Source organism: Peromyscus maniculatus, chromosome 4 (assembly GCF_049852395.1).
Source record: "Peromyscus maniculatus bairdii isolate BWxNUB_F1_BW_parent chromosome 4, HU_Pman_BW_mat_3.1, whole genome shotgun sequence".
Taxonomy (NCBI): Eukaryota; Metazoa; Chordata; class Mammalia; order Rodentia; family Cricetidae; genus Peromyscus; species Peromyscus maniculatus.
In genome coordinates this window covers 68,984,210-69,003,050 of record NC_134855.1, presented here as the reverse complement: position 1 = coordinate 69,003,050, position 18,841 = coordinate 68,984,210, and the positions used below count along the sequence as shown (strand labels likewise).

The 18,841-nt window shown below is 54.5% G+C and overlaps 1 protein-coding gene across 6 annotated transcripts in view; it reads left to right on the top strand.

Moving 5' to 3' along the window:
• The first annotated feature begins 49 nt into the window (after positions 1 to 49).
• Positions 50 to 18,841, top strand: part of Dgkz (diacylglycerol kinase zeta) — a 42,129-nt gene continuing 23,337 nt past the window's right edge. Inside the window, exon 1 of one of the 6 annotated variants that reach the window (XM_016002822.3) lies at positions 50 to 350. In XM_016002822.3, the coding sequence (XP_015858308.2) occupies positions 136 to 350 (215 nt within the window). In that variant the 5' untranslated portion in view covers positions 50 to 135. Of the gene's footprint in view, positions 351 to 9,572; positions 9,878 to 11,728; positions 12,015 to 18,841 lie in introns of those variants that run through there. The other 5 variants (XM_016002821.3, XM_076570040.1, XM_016002823.3 and 2 more) reach the window with 5 other exon arrangements.

Here is an 18,841-nt window from a genome sequence, read left to right as displayed (position 1 = left end):
GTCGCGACAGACGTGCAAGACCCAGCTCGTCTTTGCCTTGCTCCCTGCTCCGCGCCCCCGGCCCGGTAGCGCTCGAGACTGAACTTTGGTGGGATCCCCGCCAGGCCTGGGAGCACAGACGCAGGCCGCTGAAGGATGGCCGAGGGGCCAGGGGGAGGAGGACCGCGCGGGGACAGGGCCGCCGCCGGCGGCCGGGCTGTGGAGGAGGTGGTGGTGCGGCGGCGCTGCCGGCGCGGGGAGGAGGCCGAGGTCTTTCAACCCTGGCCCGAGGGTACCCGAAGTGTGGCTGCCGGACCCCTGGTGGAAGAGCGGTTCCGCCAGATGCACCTCCGAAAGCAGGTGTCTTACAGGTAAGGAGGATGGGGACCGAGGGGACACTGCGCGGGGACCATCCCACGACCAGCACTCAACTAGCAGCGTTCACGACGCGCCCACCTGCCGCCTGCCTGGTCCTGCTGTAGGGGCTGGGGATCCAGAAGGGGTGCAGGAGTACCCTCCCTGCCGGAACTGTGAAAGCTCTATTCATTCAGCATCTAATTACTGAGTGACAATTGTGTGCCCAGGGCTGCATCTCTGTTCTAGGAGAAAGCCCACCAAGACGTGGTCCTTACAAACCTCTATGTGCTGGGGAGAGGAGAGCCTTCTTCTGGCCTTTCTTCCAGAAGAAGCAGGCACGCCCCGTGCATTCAGCCCCCCTCCTCTGTGCCCTCCTGTGGGCTGCCCCTGTGCTAAGCATGAACTGGTGGACAGGAGGTGCTTTCTGTCACAACAGCTGGAAACCTACTGCCCAGAAATGGGGAAGGACGTTCCTACCAAGCCCCCTGTATCACAGCAGGTCTACAGGAGCATCCGCAGTAGCAGATACCCCACCCACATTGTCCATTCAACATCTTAATTAATCTATCAGCTGCCTACATAAAATCCCACTTCTCTGGTCCTGCCACCTCTGTTCAAAGGGTCCCCTGGCAGAAACAACTGGAGTGGGCCCCGGAGTCCACTGTAATGACCTGGAGTGAGATGCTTGTGAGAAAAGGTACTGTTCCTCAGAACAAGATGGAAGGGAGGAGATGGGCAGTCCTCGATTTCCCCTTCCCTTCATGGACCACAGCCTCAACTAGAACTTGCTTCCCCATCAAGCCCTTGGCACAAAGTGACGTTCTTTGGAGGGTCCAGTAGGTACATCCCAGTGTGCATCTGCATCCCTTAAAGCCATTAGCCTGATGGGAGGAGACAAGTCTGGCAACCACAAGGAGCTTGGGTGTGTCCTACACTGCCCTGGTTCTCCTCCTACCTTCTGGGAAGAAGGATCATAATTGGCCCAGCCCTGAGAGCTGAAAGGGCCTTAATGGTTATGAAACCATTAGGCCTCCATCACTTGAGGGAGGATGGAGAGGGATCTTAACCACCATCCTGAAGTGGGATGCTCAGAGGAAATGGAAAATAGGTTAGATTCCCAAGGGTCCTACCTGCACTCTGAGAATCATGAGCATGCTTGGCTCCATTACCAAGGTCTTCCAGAGCCCTGCTAAGAAGAAAGTATCATCGGTCAGAGCCTTTAGCTGAGCTAGAAGAGTTCCTGAAAGTGCCCCTGGGGGAACTGCAGAGCATACAGAATCCTGGAAGAAATATTATTGCTTTGGGAGTCAGGAGATCTGGTCAAAGACACACCTATGCTTAGAGGTCTGTGCTCATACAAAAAGCACCACACCAGGATTTTCCTTAGATGCAAGTCAGGGACCTGTAGCATCCCTGCTGGAGAGGAGGCCAGGGTGGGATAGAGGCTTGGAGAACAGTGAGGGAGCATCATTAAAGAATGGACATAGAAGATACTCTGTGTACATGAACACACACGGGGGTGGGGAGGCAGCTGGGAAGACTGACTGCTCCTCCACTGGCCAGAATGGAGGCCCCTGGCCACCAAGGATGCACAGTACCCAAGTTGGGTCTCTTTTTCTGAGGATCGTACCAGGGCAGGAGGGATTGTGCAGGATACTTTTCACATGCTGAGGTCACCCAGGGGTCTAGTCTTAGCACTAGAACTGGGCAAGGCATTAAGGCAAGGAGGGCCTCTACCAGGAAGGAGGAAACAGCTCTGGGCCCTTTGAGCCTCCCGAGGAGGAGGGAGAGGAGGAGGAGGAGGTAGCGGCGGCGGCGGCGAGGAGCAGTGGAACAGGCCTGTGGGAAGGCCTGAGAGGCCTGCTGACCCGTGCTGCCGCGGTTCCTCTTCCAAGCTGTCCCAGGGCTGTCAGGAGCTCAGGCCCACTGCGGCCCTTTTCACATCCTCTGCAGTTCCATTAAAGCTCTGGCGCGCAGCTAAACCTCCCTGCTGTGAGGAGTTGCTAAGAAAAGCAGCTGAAAGCCCTTCACAGAGAGAAAAGGCTTTCAGGCAGAAGTGTGGGGGCTTGGAAATATGAGGGCAAGAGAGGGGGTGCAGGCGGAAGCAGAACAGAGGCCTGGCAGGCGGCTCCTGACGCAAGTCAGGGCCACGGGGGAGGGGGGGGTCAGCGGGACCTTCTAGGGAGGAGGGGCCTGCTGAGAAATAGCTCCTGTCGCCTCCCAGAGTTGCCACAGGCCCACAGGCGGGAAAACAGAGCCAGTTAGAATTGGAGTGGGGCAGGCCCTTGTTTGGGTTAAAAAGGACCTGGGTTCCAATAAATCCCCATCAAAAAAGCAGGACCGAATGTAGAGCACTCTTGTCTCACGACTGTGTCTGGACCGGGGAGAGGTATATTCCCCAAACCCTGGAAGGAGTCCTAACCAGTTAGAGTTGGGTTCAAGAGAGGTGGCTAAGGAAGGCAGAAAGGTGTGAGGGATGCTGGGTCTGTTGTTTGTGGACCCCTCTAGTGTTGTGCCCAGGAGTTACCAAACCACATCACCTGGGGATGTCTTTTTAAATGATTTTTTTTGTTGTTGTTTGTTTGTTTTGTTTTGTTTTGAGACAGGGTTTCTCTGTGTAGTAGTTTTGATGCCTGTCCTGGATCTCGCTCTTTTGACCAGGCTGGCCTGGAACTCACAGAGATCCACTTGGCTCTGCTGGGATTAAAAGCGTGCACCACTGCCGCCCGGCTTAAAATGAATTAAAAAAAACAAAACAAAAAACAAAAAACATTTTTTAAAAAAATTTATGTGCATGCGTGCAAATCTGCACACCAGTTGTGTATGGGATCCTAGAGAGGCCAGAAGAGGGGGGTCAGATGCCCTGGAGTTGGATTTACAGGTGGGTGTGAGCCAACATGTGTGTACTGGGAACCAAAGATGGGTCCTGTACAAGACCAGTCACACCCTTAACTGCTGAGCCATCTCTCCAGCCCCCTACAACACTTTTTAGGGCTGAAGTTGTAGCTCAGTGACCGAGTGCCTGCCTAGCATGGGTGGGACCCTAGCTTCAATCCCTGGTAAGACATCAAGGAAGAAAGACAATAGAATGGTTTGTTAAGCCCTCCCCTTGGAATCCTCCTCTAGGCCAACCGGGGTTAGAGTCCAGATCTGTCAACTCCTCCTGTGATTCTGGCGCTTCAGCCAGTTTGAAAACCGCTGGTCTCACCTATGGACAAGTCAAAAAAGAAAGATTCTGGATAAAAGAGAGTAAAACAGAGCCGATCTGCTGGGTGTGGCTGGCAGCAGGTGTCCCTTCTACAGATGCTGCCATGGCCCTGGAGTTCCGGCCCTGCCGACAGGCTGCCTGACTGTGGGGCTCAGTCTTTTCCCTTGACAAAAGGATCTTGTTCAAGGCCAGACAGCAAATATTTCAGGCTTTGCGAGTCGAGTCATGAGCTCCCTGTCATGGCTCCTCGGCCCTGACAGAGGTGCAAAAGTAGTCGTAGACAACGTGTAAACGAGCAAGTGTGCCCGGCTTCCTCTAAAGCTTTACTTAGAGACCCTGAACTTTACACTTCGTATCATCTCACGGTCACAAGATATTACTCTTTGGTTTCTTCCTGTTTCGAGAAACGGAAAAACCACTCATAACTAGCAGGATCCTATACAATCAGGCACTGGGCCAGATGAGACCCAGGAGCCATGGCTTGTTACCCCTGATCCTGGAGATGGGACCGGACCGCACAGGCATAATGGAAACATGTTGATGCATCCATCACCTGAGCACAGGGACTTAAGGTGTGGTTCTGCGGTCCAAGAGAGATACGCACACTGGCTTAGGGGCTGAGAGGCCCAGTGGAAGCCAGCTCTGACCCTTCTGAGTTGTGAAGCTCTCACCTCTAACCCTGTTTCCTCGTATGGAAAACGGGAACAATGATACCCACTCAATAGCGTGGCTGGAAGGATGACACAGGCAAGGGGCGGGCCGGCTAGATCTTCCCTGGGGTTGGACGGGTTAGGGAGGTCCAGGAAGGATGGTGGAAGCTGGCTCTGAGCAAGGCTAAGCAGTGGGATCTGAGGACAGCAAAGGCAGCCGCCGCTAAGAGCAGGAACTGAGCATGCCCCAGCCCCCACTGCCCCTGTATCCCTCCACCCTCCCAGGACGCTAGTGGCGCCAGTTGGCAGGGAGGGTGCCCCCTGCGGCGGGCACACAGTCGCGGGGACACAGCTCCTCGAGGGAGGGAGGGGCACCTGATCCTACTCTCCCTGCTGCTATTTACCAGAAGCTAAAAATAACCCTAGAGTGACAGGGAGATGGGGCCGATTTGTAATTTAAATAGCAACAGGATAAAGCAAGAAGCTTGAGAGAGATCACATTCTGTCCCGAATTAAAAATGCAAAAACCGGGGGCAGAGAACTGAGCTGGAGCAGGGGGAGGGAGGGGATCGCTGCCAGAGGAAGCCGGAAGCTGGGGGTCCGTCCATTTTCCTTCCTTTGTAAGAGCGGGAGCCCAGGCCGTGACCGGAACTCCTTCCTGCAGTTGGAGGTCCCCGCAGAAGAAGGAGGGAAAGGCCAGGGCCCGCAGAGTCCAGAGGCGGGAGCAGACTCATTCTGAGGCCTCCGAGCATCAGTTGGCGGTCGGAAAGAGAGTTTCGTCAGATTTCATTTTGACATAAGGAGTTTGGGATGTGTCCCCAGCCCCCCAAATGCCATATGGCATAGCCATTTGGGTATGTCCAGGGTTGCTAAGAGGTAGCTGTGGTTTTGAGGAGGTTCCCAGGGGTGCTGTAAAGACGTGAGGGCACCACAATGTCTCTTGTTTTTGTCTGAGACGTACATTTTCACAACAGGACACTCAGAAGAGCCCTAAGGGTCGGGGTCCAAGGACACGGGCCAGTGCAGGCTGGGAAACCTCTCTAGTGTCCTGGAAGGGATGGGAAGAGACCAGGACTAGATTCCCGGCTTTTGAACTCCACAGATGACTGGGGAAGGTGGTGTGCAGAGCAGGGTTGGAGTTCCCTGAAGACACAATCTACAATCTATGAAGCTTCAGAAAAGTCAAGCAATTTCTTAAGACCACACAACCTGAAACTTAATCTGATCTGTTTCATTCCAAAACCCCCAGCCTTGTGTGCTTCCAAGGGCCTAGCCTTTCCTCCTGGAGGGTCTTTTCTTTGGGTTCCATACTGAGTGCCGGTATCTGGGAGGGGTAGTGGCGGGGATGGGGCTCTGGAAGTTTTCTCTGTATTCCCAGCTTGAGACTACCCAGGATGTCGGGGGGTTGTCATGAACCTGCCTGTCCTGCCCTGGGGGTTTTGTATAATCCAAACTGGGGGTAAAGGGGAGTCGTCGTCCTCTCTAGAGGCAGAACCCGCTGAACCTAAGTGAGAACCATCCAAGTCCCCCTCTTACCTTCAGTGTGAGGATCCGACAGAGCCTAAGAGTGGCTTCCAAATGATGAGGGTCTGGAGAACTACCTTAGACTGCTAAGCTGCCCATGCTGGGGCTGTACCCCCTGCCCCAGTGGAAGAGTCCTACCCCTTCCACATCCAGACTGCTGACTTCTGTTCATGCTTTCACGAGCCCCCGGGAGGAGCTTCTGGTTCCCATCTATCACCAGCAGCACTGGATGCATAGTAAGTGTGAGGTTACCATGGGCCCGAGACCCTGTCGCCCAGTGCAGGGCTGAGGGGTAGCTTAGAGTGGTAGAAGACAGGCACGCAAGAGGACCTAGGTTCAATCCCCACCCCTGGGACTGCAAAAATAAATACGTAAATATCATAAAATAGAATAGAAAGGAATCATCAAGTCCAACTTAAGGACTTGAGCCGTGAGTGCCGAGTTACTCAGCTAGGGCTGGGGTGTGAGCTAAGGGAGTTCTTTCCACTTTCCCAGCCCTGTTGCTTGGGTCGGGGTCTGAAGGATGAAGATTCCATTTGACAAAATGGCAAGGACCACCATGGCAGCAAGACAACGCATCCAGCAGCACAGACAGAATGAAATTCAGGGGTCAGGTCCACAATTGAGAGAGCACGAAAACATAGGGAAACTTTGTTTCTTGAGCATCTATGACAGAAGCATACCCTTGCATGATGTAAGCTGAAAGAATACCTCCACAGGGAAATGCCCTTCTGGGCAAGGAGGCAAGGAAGCCAGTGAAGTCCGGATACAAGGAGCCTGAAAGTCAGACCAAGGAGGCAGACTTGGCAGGTTTTGAGGGCAGAGGATGTCCAGGTCGTGGGTTGAGTATGTGGTGGCCTGGTACATTTCTTTTCCCCAGCTCCCACTTGCTCATCCAGGCCACAGAAAGTAGAACACCTCATCCTCAGGGGCTTCAGCAAAGCCCAGAATAATTTTCTTACCCAGATTCCTCTTCCCGCGTGCACCTGGGTGGATTCTGAGGGGTCCCCAGCTCCCCAGTGCTGACACATGTCCTAAGAACTACCAAGGGCAACTTCCCCAGCCCTGTACACCTGTCTCTCTCAGCCTTGTCCTCCCCACCCAACCTGGATAGCCGAGCTGGCACTGAGAGCTTTGTACAGTAGGAGCCCAAAGTGGCCTTGGCTCCATAGTCACGGTTACCCTGCAACTCAAAGCCTCAGGCCGGCCTGGCTTCCCCTCCAGAAACACCATTTCCTGCTCTCTGCTGTCCAGATGGAAAACAAGGCCAGCCCCATTTCCTCTGTTTAACTGCTGGAGCTAAAATGCCTGGGAGAGGAAGGCTGGGCTTGCCACAGCCTCCTTTTAGAATAGACCTTGGCCTGGTGGGTAAAGTCTCTGATAGACCTCACCACAAAGAGCCCATCTTGAAGGACTCAGAGGTGACGTGTTCCTTCGTGTTCAAGGGACATCAGTTGGAAAAAGGGGTGCAGAGCCTGACCGTGCACTCAGACTTTAGAAAGGCAGTGAGATATCTTCCATCCCGGGTCAGTCTTTGTTTTGTTTGGTTGGTTGTCTGGTTTGTGTTTTTTTGAAACAGGGTTTCTTTGTATAGTCCTGGCTGTTCTGGAACTTACTCTGTAGGCCAGGCTGGCCTCAAACTCAGAGATCCACCTGCCTCTGTCTCCCGAGTGTTGGGATTAAAGGCATGCGCCACCACCGCCAGCAGCAGCTAGATTCTTTTTTGTCTGTGTTTTTGTTATTGTTTTGTTTTGTTTTTTTACTTTTTTTTTTTTTGAGGCGCTTAGACTCTTAATCTCAATACAAGAAGATCTTAGTAGACTGGTAAGATTGGCAGCTCTGTGACTCTGTTTCCCCACATAAAAGGAGGAAAACAGGGCTGGCAAGAAGGCTCAGAGAGTAAAGGTACTTGCTGTAAGCGTAATGCCTGAGTTTGATTTTCAGAACCCACTTGCTGGAAGGAGAGAACCAGCTCTCACAAACAGTCCTCTGCCCTCCACAAGTGCACACACACACACACACACACACACACACACACACACACACACACACAAATACATACATACATACATGTATACACACATCGCACATGCATATATACAAACACACAGAAATAAATGTAATTTTGTGTGTGTGTTTTGTTGTTGGTTTTTTTGTTTGTTTCTGTTTTTTGCTTTTTTTTTTTTTGTTTTTTGTTTTTTGAGACAGGCTTTCTCTGTGTAACAGCCCTGGCTGTCTTGGAACTCTCTCTGTAGACCAGGCTGGCCTCAAACTCACAGAGATCCGCCTGCCTCTGCCTCCTGAGTACTGGGATTACAGGCGTGCACCACTACTGTCCAGTATTGTTTTAAGAGCAGGTCTGAACTATGTAGCTCTGGCTGGCCTGGAACTTGATATGTAGAGAAAGCTGGCCCTCACGGAGATCCATCTGCCTCGGCTTCCCAAGTGATAAAACTAAAGGCCTAGCTTCATTTATTATTATTATTTAAAAAGAGGAAAATAACAAGCTATACCTCGTAGGGTCATTAAAGAATGAGATAATTTTATATAGAGTAAGGTTTCTGGCACAGAGGTGCTTATTGGGCTGAGTATTAATTATTCAAGGTATGCATTCAGCAGGTAAGGTATTGAAAGCTACTATGTTCTAGTCACAAGGAGACAAGGGTGACGCCCAGCATGGAGGTCATGCAGCACTGTCAGAGGATCCTGCAGCATTCATGCTTTGTGAACTGAACTGACACTGTTTCTGTCCTCAAGAAATTCACAGTCTCGCTGGAGTAACAAACACATACACAACTAAAGAGCTAATTATAAAGCGGCGCGATGCAAGAATGCGGGAGGAAGGTCCAGTTTTCTCCCTAGGCAGCCTGGAGAATCAAGAGTGAGCATTGGCTCTTACCATGTGCTAACCTCCACGGTAGCCTCACTCTCCAGGGCGGTCTGGCCTCAGGGCATTTCCCCAGACCTTCTAGCATCCTCCTGCCGCCCGGCTCTTCAGCCACAATGCTTCTTCCTTGTTGGGGACCTAAGCTTTACTGTTCTCTCCATCTGCAGTGCTGGTCTCCTGATGGTCACATGGTCCACTCTCATGATTCATTTGGGTCTGTTCTCAAATGTCACCTCCTTGCCCAGTCCCTGATTGTCACTCTCTTCTCCCTAGCGGGGTCTAAGTTCCGGGAAGGTAGAACTTGCTTCCTAGCTCCTTGCCCTAATCCAGAGCCCCATGCATACAATGCACCAATAAATAGTTCCCAAATAGTCTATAAACCCTTTCACCTCTTATTTAATCCACTTACAACCCAATGAGTCCAAGTTATAGTCCATTCTACAGATGAGAAAACTGAGGCTCCCCAAAGCTCTCAGACAAACACTGGTATATTGTTTATAGCCTTGTTCCAAAAAAAAAAAAAAAAAGGATGTAAAGTGACTTTAGGAGATTTACGACCTGGTCCAGGTCACATTGCTGGCAGAGAGACTGAACATGAGCTGGTGTCTTCCAGCTCCGTCCACTGCCCTTTTCAACACACTCTGTGTGCCTAGCTCTATTGGAGGGAATGGTGCATGCAAGATGCTAAGAGAGAGCTGGATATGGACAGGCTTGGTATCCTGGAGTCAGTGGGCCTGGGGGAATGTCACGAAACCTTAGCAGGTCCAAGAGATGGAATTCAGAGACGTTATTTGGAAAGGAAAGGCATACCGGAGCTGGGGCGCAGATTCCAGCCCAGGCAGGTCTACTGGCTGCCTGGCTGCTTTCGACTCTTGCTTGGGGTTGTCTCTGGACTGCTAGACTGGGCTTGTCCCCACCTGCCCCCTGCACTCCCAAGGGCTCTGTGCCCTTGCTCATCTTCTGCCCCAGTCAGCGGAAGGCGCCTCCGACAAACCCTGTGGTCCTCGGCTTGATCCTCCAGCCGGCCTCTAGTAGCCCCCCCCAGCCCCCCCAGTCAGGAAGTGCGGAAAGAGGAAGAGAGTCGCTGGGCAGGATGAGCGCTCTGGGGGCTGGCCACAGCGCCGGGGGAGGCTGCGATGTGGCTGCAGCTCTGGGCCCCGCGAAGGTGCTGGGGACGAGAGAAGCCGAGCTTCTGCCGGGGGCACTGAGGCAGATGTGGCGCTCCCGCTCCTGGGACGTGCCACAGATCCCTGCTGAGCTTCCCCAGACACAGTAGGTACAGGGGTGGCCTGGGATGGGCACAGCGGCCTCCGTCTCTCTCTGAACTTTCTGTCTGGTGTGGAAGAATGGCAGAGGTGGGCTCACCCATCCATTTCCCAGTAGTTCCATGGAGGCACCAGCGAGAGAGATTTGAGGGCAACGCGCGGATGTGTCCAGGCTTGGGGGTAACAAGGTACAGGGCTTCTCTCTCCAGGATAGGAGTTGAGAGAGGACGGCAGGGGTTGTCAGGAGAGAAGCTCTCCCAGAACTGTGGCACACGATGTGATGCGATGCTGGAGCTTTCCCAATCCAATGCAAGGCCTGTGTAAACTCAGTAGGATCTTCAGCTGCGCCCCCCCCCCCCCAAGCTTTTCCCATGGAGCTTGGTGATAACCACCCGAAGACTTCCTCAAAGAAAACATTCGTGCCCCAGGAAGCCAGGGTCAGGCTATCTTCCTAGGCATCCTGGTCCAGGATCTGGAGATCTGGAGTCCAGCTTCTCGGGGCCTACTGGAAACTCAGTGTATAAGAGAGGGCGCTGGCCCCTGGGTGTTGGCTGCTGCTCAAAATCACAGGCTCGTTCGTGGGTCACAGCCCCCTAACTTTGGCTATTTGTGGCAGGCTCAGCTTGGAAAACAGGTTGCCAGAGCCCCAGAGGAGAGGGTGAAAGTGAAGGCAACACGGGATGTGGCTTTCTCGAACGGAGGGCAAACTGAAACAGGCGTCAGGGTGGCATGGTTTGGTGAGGGGGTGGACCACGGTCTCTGGCTCCCAGGCCTCCCTGACACAGCCCTGCAGCGTCTAGAGACCATCTGAGTTGTGGAGCCCAAAACATGTGTGATGGTGTGTCTCCCGGTCCCAGTTGGTGTCATTTCTGGAGGAGAATGTGTGTCAGACGTGAAGCCTAGCTCTGGACGCGTGTGTGTCTGTGTGTGAGAGAGACAGGTCCTGTAACCACTGCCGTTTAGGAGATAAATACTTTGTTCTACATGGGTGTGTAGATGAAGGAATGTGTAGGTTGTCACTGTTGTCCTTTTTGTGCATTTGAATGTGTAGGAAGCACATAGGTCATCCCTATAAGAGCTCAAAGGGATGTTGGACATTGTGCTGGGAAAGTTTTCATACGTTGGGAGTGGGTGAAGGACTGAAGCCATTGTGAACAGTTGTGGAGGGATGACATCGAGGAACACTGAAGTTCTTTGTGAGTGTGTGTGAAGGTCACCGAAGGACGGTGGTGTCTTGAATGCGAGAAGAAAGTGTGAGTTGAGTAATGACCGAGGGTAAGTAAATGTGAGGGGCGTGTCTGCTGTGTGCAGGGAGAGCGTCGTCGTCGTCCTGTGACTTTTGTTGGTGGGTGTGCTTATGGAGAGCCAAGGGGGGTAAGAGTGGAGAGCCCCACGAGTGGCTGAGTGGGTGCGAGAGAGCAATATATAACTTGTGGATGCGGGAGGAGAGGTGGTGACAGCCGCCCTCGCGCGCGCGTGCGTGCTTTGATCACGTAGGTTGTTTGGTGGAGGAGGACTAAGGGGAGCGGGAGGAGATCAGACATCAGGCACCAGCATGAGCGGCTCAGGCCAGGAAGTCAGTCCCATCCAGGCAGGGCTGGCCGCGGGGGTGGGGGGTGGTACCTTCGTAAGCCCCGCCCCCAGGCCGCCTCGACCGGCTGGAGACACGGCCTGAGGCCGGCAGAGGGCGCCGTAGGGCGAGCGCGGCTGTGCGGCCGAGGGGGCGTGCTCGGCGGCGGGCGGGCAGGCAGAGGCCCGGCCAGCTATGCGGGGTCCTGTGGCCGCGGCTGTCGGCACTTCCTGGAGCGGAGGCCGCTTCCCCGGCACCTGGGAGTGGGGCGCGGGGACGCGCAGCGCAGGGCGGGCGGAGCGCGCGCTCGCCATGAGCTCGGCGGGCGGTGCAGAGCGGGCGTACTGAGCCCCGGCCGCCGGCCCGGCATGGGCGTCTCCCGCGGGCCCACCGCCGGCCGGGGCTAGGGCCGGATGGAGCCGCGGGACCCCAGCCCCGAGGCCCGGAGCAGCGACTCGGAGTCGGCCTCCGCCTCGTCCAGCGGCTCCGAGCGCGACGCGGGTCCCGAGCCGGACAAGGCGCCACGGCGCCTGACCAAGCGGCGCTTCCCGGGGCTGCGGCTCTTTGGGCACAGGTGAGCGGGGCGGCGGCGGGACGGGCTGTCCCGGCGTGGCTATCCATGCGCCCGGCACAGGCGGTCCGGGTGGTGCGCGAGCTGGCACCGGCTGTGTCGTGCGCTTCGTCCTTAGTGCCGTGATAGGGTCAGCTCCTAACCCTCCCGCAGGGAGACAAGAGTCTCCCCAACTCCTCGACACCAGCAGTCAGGGACCCTACGGCTGGCCGTCGCTCCTTTTTGACAGTCTTCCCGAGCCTCCTTTTTACCAGCGTGGTGGGGGCGGTCACACCGCCCTTCATGCTTCTCTGGAACCTATCTGCCAACTACCACTGTTTGGCATCTGCTGATTGTGGTCACTGTGATTTGCCATAGCACATGTCTGTCCCCAGGTCACTGATTAAATTACACAATGTTTTAAACTTCTGGGACTGTGGGCACCTAGCGTTTACTTTACTCTTAAATAGCGTGAAGGTACCATACCTCCTTCTCCCGCTGTACACAGTCATCATCTCTTTCCCCCACCTTCTTCCAGCTCTCGCTTTGGAAAGGGACGAAGTGGGCTGTAGTTTGGAATCAGGGTTGGCTGTTCACGCTGCGTCTTGCCCCCTCCCCAAGCACTCCAAATATCACCATATTGTACCTGTGACAGCTTTGACCACGACTGTGGTGAGAAACTGGGGGGAGGGTGTGGAAAGACTGAGTGCAGGCAGTTCATGGCCTTTGTGCTCATGTGTGCCTACCCGAAAAGCCCTGAGAGAGGGAAGCACCCAGGAGTATCCTACCTAGCTCTCTGATCCGTTTCCTTTCTGACCTCTGAATTTCTTTGGCGGCTGAAGCGCTTGCAGCCAATCAGCTAAGGACCCTAGAGCTGATTGGACTCTGACCTCTTGGACTCTGCCCAGGGCCTCCCTTTTACTTTTTGTGACTGTTTAAAGCTTTGCTGTATTTGGCCCCTTCTGAGCTTTGCCAGGGCCCTTTCCAGGGTAGATTTACCTACTAATAACCTGTGTGGTTTTCCTCTGTTGTGTGGGTGGTGTGCCTGTGGTGCTGATCTATGCCCTCTGCCTGGCTTACCCTAGCCAGGGCCATGCTCTTTGCACCTGCAGTGTGTTGCTGAGCATACACCACACATAAGAGATCTGGATCCTAGCCCTGGCAGATGGAGCTCAGTGGGCTTTTGGGAAGCCACACGGGCTTCCGTATCACAGAAGACAGGGCAGGCTTTAGTAAAGCTTCCAATCCTTCTTGTTCTGTCACCCACAGCCCTGCAAGATCAGAGCCGTTTACACCCAGCTACGCAGGATGTAGCCTCCAGTGTTCACGGGCTCCTGAGGGGGGGAGGAAGGGGCTCCCCTGAAGGCTTCCTGTTGCTACCCATGGGGCACCAAGTGTTGAGTGTTCCTGACCTGTGGCTGTGCTTCTTTTGAAGAGCACACAGGTTTGTGGATGCAGGGATGAGCCTTGGGCATACTCAACAAGAAGAGCAAGCAGAGGTGATGAGTATCTTTATATAATTCTCTAAAATAAGCAGGATAGGTTCTGTTTTTCCATTTTTATAGATGAAATAAACACAGTGTCAGAGAGAGGAGCTATATGCCCAGAGTCACTCAGCACATAAGAGGCCGAGACAGCCTTTGAACTCAGGTTGGTCTGATTCCAAAATCCACATCTCTTTCTCTGTACCGGGATCCCAAACACAGCATCACAGGGGAGCTTTAAGAAGGTGGGATTCTTAGCTCTTGCCGTTGGCATTGCTGTGTCCGGCTCTTCAGCTCTAGAAGAGACCCTGGGTGTTTTTCTAGAGCACACAACTGGAGAGGAGCAGGATCACACCACCCTGGGATGGGACGTGATCTTCTAGGATGCTTATTGAGAAGAAAATCAGAACTCCTCTAGAAGCATGGACCAGTGGCTCATGCTGGAGAGCACTGCCCCAGGGCAGCGGTGCTTTTAAATAGTGAAGACGCTGGGAGATCATAATGGGGGAAAGGGCTCCTCTGGTAGACTTGGGCATTCAGGACCTGTGCCCAGTGGGGCCGGCCTCCTTTCACTTCACTTGATGGCCAGGTGACGGGAGGAGGGGACGTTTGGGCTAGCGCCTCTGCTCTAGGTTCTGTCCTTTTGGCTAATACTGCTCATGTCGTGCTACCACCTTGGTCGGCACTGGGAAGTCTTCAGTGCCCCAGATGAAACCATCCCTCTGTCTTTGCCCAGGCCCACGCTCCTTTATAACCCAGCTCTTGTTTCTCCTTGGACAGTCACACTGTGCTTTTCACCACACTGCTTCTGCCACCCCGCTTGCACCTTAAACCATGGGGCTGAGGGGCCTCGACAGTGAATGGGCCAGAAGACAGGGTCAGAGTTGACAACCAGGTGAATGGCGACTGCCGAAGCGACGTTGGACTCTCTGGGTGGACCTTGGCTCACTGGTAGAGTCCGTGAACAGTTAGCAGTGTCCGCTGTGGGCTTGGCAGGGGGGCCACATGTGGTCAAGTCCGGAAGAACATGTCTGTGGTGTCCTCCTTCAGGTCCACCCCAGCCCTGTACAGTTGGCATCACTGGGTGGGGATGTGGGGAGCAGTTTGCCATCTCCCTCTTTTTAGTCCAGTGAGAGACAGAGCTGCGCTGACTTCCTCAGCTTGTGGATTCTTCCCACCTCCACCCCACTCCAACTCCACTTCTTCATGCTGAGAACTGTCAGCCCCCACTTAGAGGAGGAAGGGGGTCTGCTATGACCCCAGGTCATCTGGTTCTCCACTCTGTGTGGAACTGGAGAATCTTTACATTCAGGTCCTCTGAACCTAAGGGTTGGCCAGTCTCCAGTGGGAGGACAGTTTCCCAGCACCAGCCCAGGGTCCAAGGAGAGGGGACGACTCACCCTCTGGCCTCTGGCCAGCAGCTTGGCCCTAGGCAGGTCACTCAGCTTGTGGGTTAGCTGGCTTTGCACCCCAGGGGTGTCAGAAATTACCTGGCATCACACACATTTCGACAGAAGGCGCTTTAGCTGTCCAAGCCCCTGGGAGCCGGGGCGTCTGTTCCTCTGTCCCTGCCCTTCATTAGTCTCAAAGTCAAAATCTCCCAGAGGGCAGGAGACACACCTGTGGAGCAAGTTAGACACAATAGGTCTCATTTAGAGGCCATGCCACATGGGTCCCGTGAGCACAGTCCCTAAGACGAGGCTGGCAGAGATGCCGATGAGGGCATGAGCAGAAACAGCCCCTGTGTGGGGTGGTTTTGCAATGAGTAGGGAGGGACACATTGAAGGATGCCTCTCTTTGAGAGGTGAGAACCCCTGTCTGTGGCGCCAGGATGTCTGGGGGCAAAAGGAACCTCTCTGAGTGAATCAATTGTCTTGCTTAGGCTAATGCTGGGAACAGCCCAGGTGGCTGGAGAAGACCTTGGGTTCTTGCCAGTTTGAGGAGGAAGGGACCTCAGTGCCTCAGCTGGCTGCACCCTGCTCTGCATGGCTCCTCATGCAGCCATGGCCCCAGGTATGGAGCTGGCTCCTGCTGGGAAGTGAAGAACACATTCTCCCGGTCCCTATCTGCTGCTACACCCGCCAGTTCTGGCTTGCAGGTCAGGGGAGGGAATGGTCAGTTCCTGCCATTTTGTCACCACGGCAAAGGTCACATCCCAGCATGTGGACTGACCAGGATTTGTACTTCCTACAAGAAAGTATGAGAGAGGGGACCCTTCCAGTCCAGGACAGAGGAAGGCCGCTGACCTGAGCAGAGAAAGCCTAGGCTGGGAGGCTGGGGCTGGGCATGAGAGCAATGGGCCTGCCCTCACCTTCCTGGAAGCCTTTCCAGAACTCTTCATGTTCCCCCAACAAGGGGAGGAGGTTGTGGGCAGGTTGGCTAGCTTTGACGCTTGGGCTGAGCTGGTCCCTGAAAGAAGTACTGGCCCTTCATCTACCTCAGGCCAAAGGGCTCCAAGGTCCTTGAGCTGACCCAGGAACCTGCCCTGCAATGTCACTGTGACAACAGCAGGTGGCCAGGACTACAGGGGTGGGGCGGAGGACGGAGGACAGTGGGCTGGGACATTTTCCTTCTGCCGGGCCACTTGCACCTGCCGTGGCTGGACCCAGACTCCTTCTCTTTGCGAAACCAGCAATGAGGGGTGTGTATTTCCGTATCACCTGGCTCCACCCTTCCCTGTCCCTGAAGGCTGAGGCCCAGTGAAGCAGCCTTGCCTCAGCTAAGATCTCACAGCCAGCCAGGGCCGTGTTCATTCATGCCACATCAGGACCCCAAAGCCTCACCTGCTTTCTGAGACCCTCACCCGGCACTCTCCACCTGCCTCCCACCTCCTTCCTGCCCTCTGTCAGCCTAGGGAGGGGACCCTGTAGGTGAACTACTACACTTGCCTCTAGGCCAGAGGCTCTCAACCTGTGGGTCCCAACCCCTCTGGGATTGAATGAATGACCCTTACACAGAGGTCTACTAAGACCTTTGGATATTTACACAGATATTTACATTGCAATTTATAACAGTAGCAAAATTCCAGTTATGAAGTAGCAGTGAGAATAATTTCATGGCTGGGGGTCCCCACAGCATGGGGAACTGTATTAAAGGGTCTCAGCATGGGGAAGGTTGAGAACCACTGATTTAGGCTGGCAGTTTCCCTCCTTCCTGGTGCTGTTGTCTCAGCCACTACCTCTGTGTTTCCTGTGAGGGCTCTGGATGCCCTTAAGAGTGTCAACACACCATCAGGGATGTAGTGTGGTTCCCCCCACCCCACCCCGCTGCCTCTCAGCCCCGAGCCTGGCTGGCACTCTTGTCCAGGTGGGAAAGGCTCGGCCCGAACATAGACCGACTGCCACGGTCTTACCCTTGCCTCTGCCTCAGTTTAGGGCACGTGAGAGCAGGTGTGTGGCACCTAGATCAGTGCTGTACGGGAGGGAGGGAGAGCGGATGAGGACTGAAGAGAGTACTCATGCTGTCCCTGTCCGCTCACCTGTCTCCAGGTGAGTGACAGATCACCTTTCTTCTGGCCCTTAACGGCTGCTGCGGTCTTATAAGCCCCCCCTTCCCCCGATTCATAGAATCATCACTACAGTAACCTGGGTGGTTTTGCTTCCATTTTATAGATGAAAAAGGCCAAGGCTCAGAAAGGCCACGAAGTTCACCTGGAGCTCAGCCCAAAAGCCTTTGCACAGCACCTGCGCCCTGCTTCTTAACCCTTCCTTCTTGATCCACCCTAACCTGCAGAGCCCAGCAGGCCTTAGATCGTCTCCGGGTTCAGTGAGAGGTTTGTACCTCACAAGGGAGTTGCTGTAGATGCATGAGGCGCTCCGGTCCAGTCCTAGAAAGTGACCCTCAGGGTCCCTTCAGCAGGAGCAGGCAGGCTGTAGAGATGTGGGTAGGCAGCCTGAGCCCAGAAAACAGCCATCATGGTGCTTGATGGCGGGACCTGGAGACGAGGGTTACATCTGTGACTATTGGGAGATGGGTTCAGAGGACCCTGTGATAGCCTGGGGTCAGTGCGTGGCCTGGGGAATGAACCCCACTTGTACCCAGCACCCTCTCCCTCTACTTGCAGGGACCTGCTCCCCCTCCCTTCTGGCAGAGTGCCAGTTCGGAGCTCCCACGGAGAGGCCTCTCCCCTCCCAGGGCTGAGCACCATCATAGCACATGCCAAAATAGCTGTCTGGGAGCCTGGGCCTGCACCACCCACGCCCCAGCATCTTGCGGGTTAACAGCTTGCCTGTCTCTCCGCCCCCCTTCCCTAGCTTGCTGACATTTTACAGAGAGAGCCGGGGGTGGTTGTGGAAGGGGCAGGTTGGTTCCTGCTCCCCGGCCCACATAGACGACAGCCCACTGACACAGCCTGCCGCTGCCCACCTCCCCCTGGAGGGCATCCCATGGCAGAGTGCTGCCGTCGACCTGCTGGGAAAAGAAAGCTGAGGTCTGCCTGTTAGGCCGCAGCATGAGTGACGACACATTGTTGAAACCAGACAGGGGAGCCCCAAGACAACACTGGGAAGCTGGCCACCCTCTCACAGCCGTTTTTAGTGTTCGTGGGGGGAGGTGCTGGGGAGTGAAAATGGGGTGAGACAAGGTCTCACCAGACCTGCTCTGAACCCATGGCAATCCTCCTGCCGTAGCGTGTTGAGATTGGAGGTGTGAGCTAAAACACACCCAGCTCCTCTTTAGAGACTAAGACTCCTGTCCGCTGGTGCTCGGGCTTGTGAACAGGTGCTTGTGCTCGTCCAATGGACACTTGACCGACTGAGTCAGCCCTCAGACCCTGTCTGCTTTCCACTCTGATTTGAATGGCATGCCTTAGTTGGGCATAGTGATACATGAATGTAATTTTAGCACTTTGGGGGCGGGAGGATATGAGTTTGAGGTCAGCCTGGGCTACATAATGAGTTCTAGGCTATATAGCCAGACCATGTCTCAAAAAAGGGGGGGGGGTGGAGATAATATGGACGGGGTTGGTTGGTTTTGTTTTGTTGGTTTGATTTGGTTTTTGAGGCAGAGTCTTGAACTAGAAATGAGCCTTGGCCCTTAGCCTCCCGAGTGCCTAGGTGTGAGCTGAGCATCCTCAGTTTTTCACCATTGCTCTTCGCCAGAGACTGCCACTGTGCGTGGCTCCCTGAGTACCCCGCTCCACCAGGCTTCTGGCCCTGGCCCTGGCCCGTGTGACTTGGCTCAGATAGATGTTACTGAAGTGTCTTGCCAAGCAGTCACCCTAATTTTTAGGCCTCTGGCGGCATTTCCTTTCTTGAAATTGTCATTAAACTGAGGAAATATTTACCACAAACACTTTCTCTTCTAGCCTGCAGCAATCCCTAGAGGTCCCGGCGACCTACTGATCAGATGAGGAGACTGAGGCTCAGA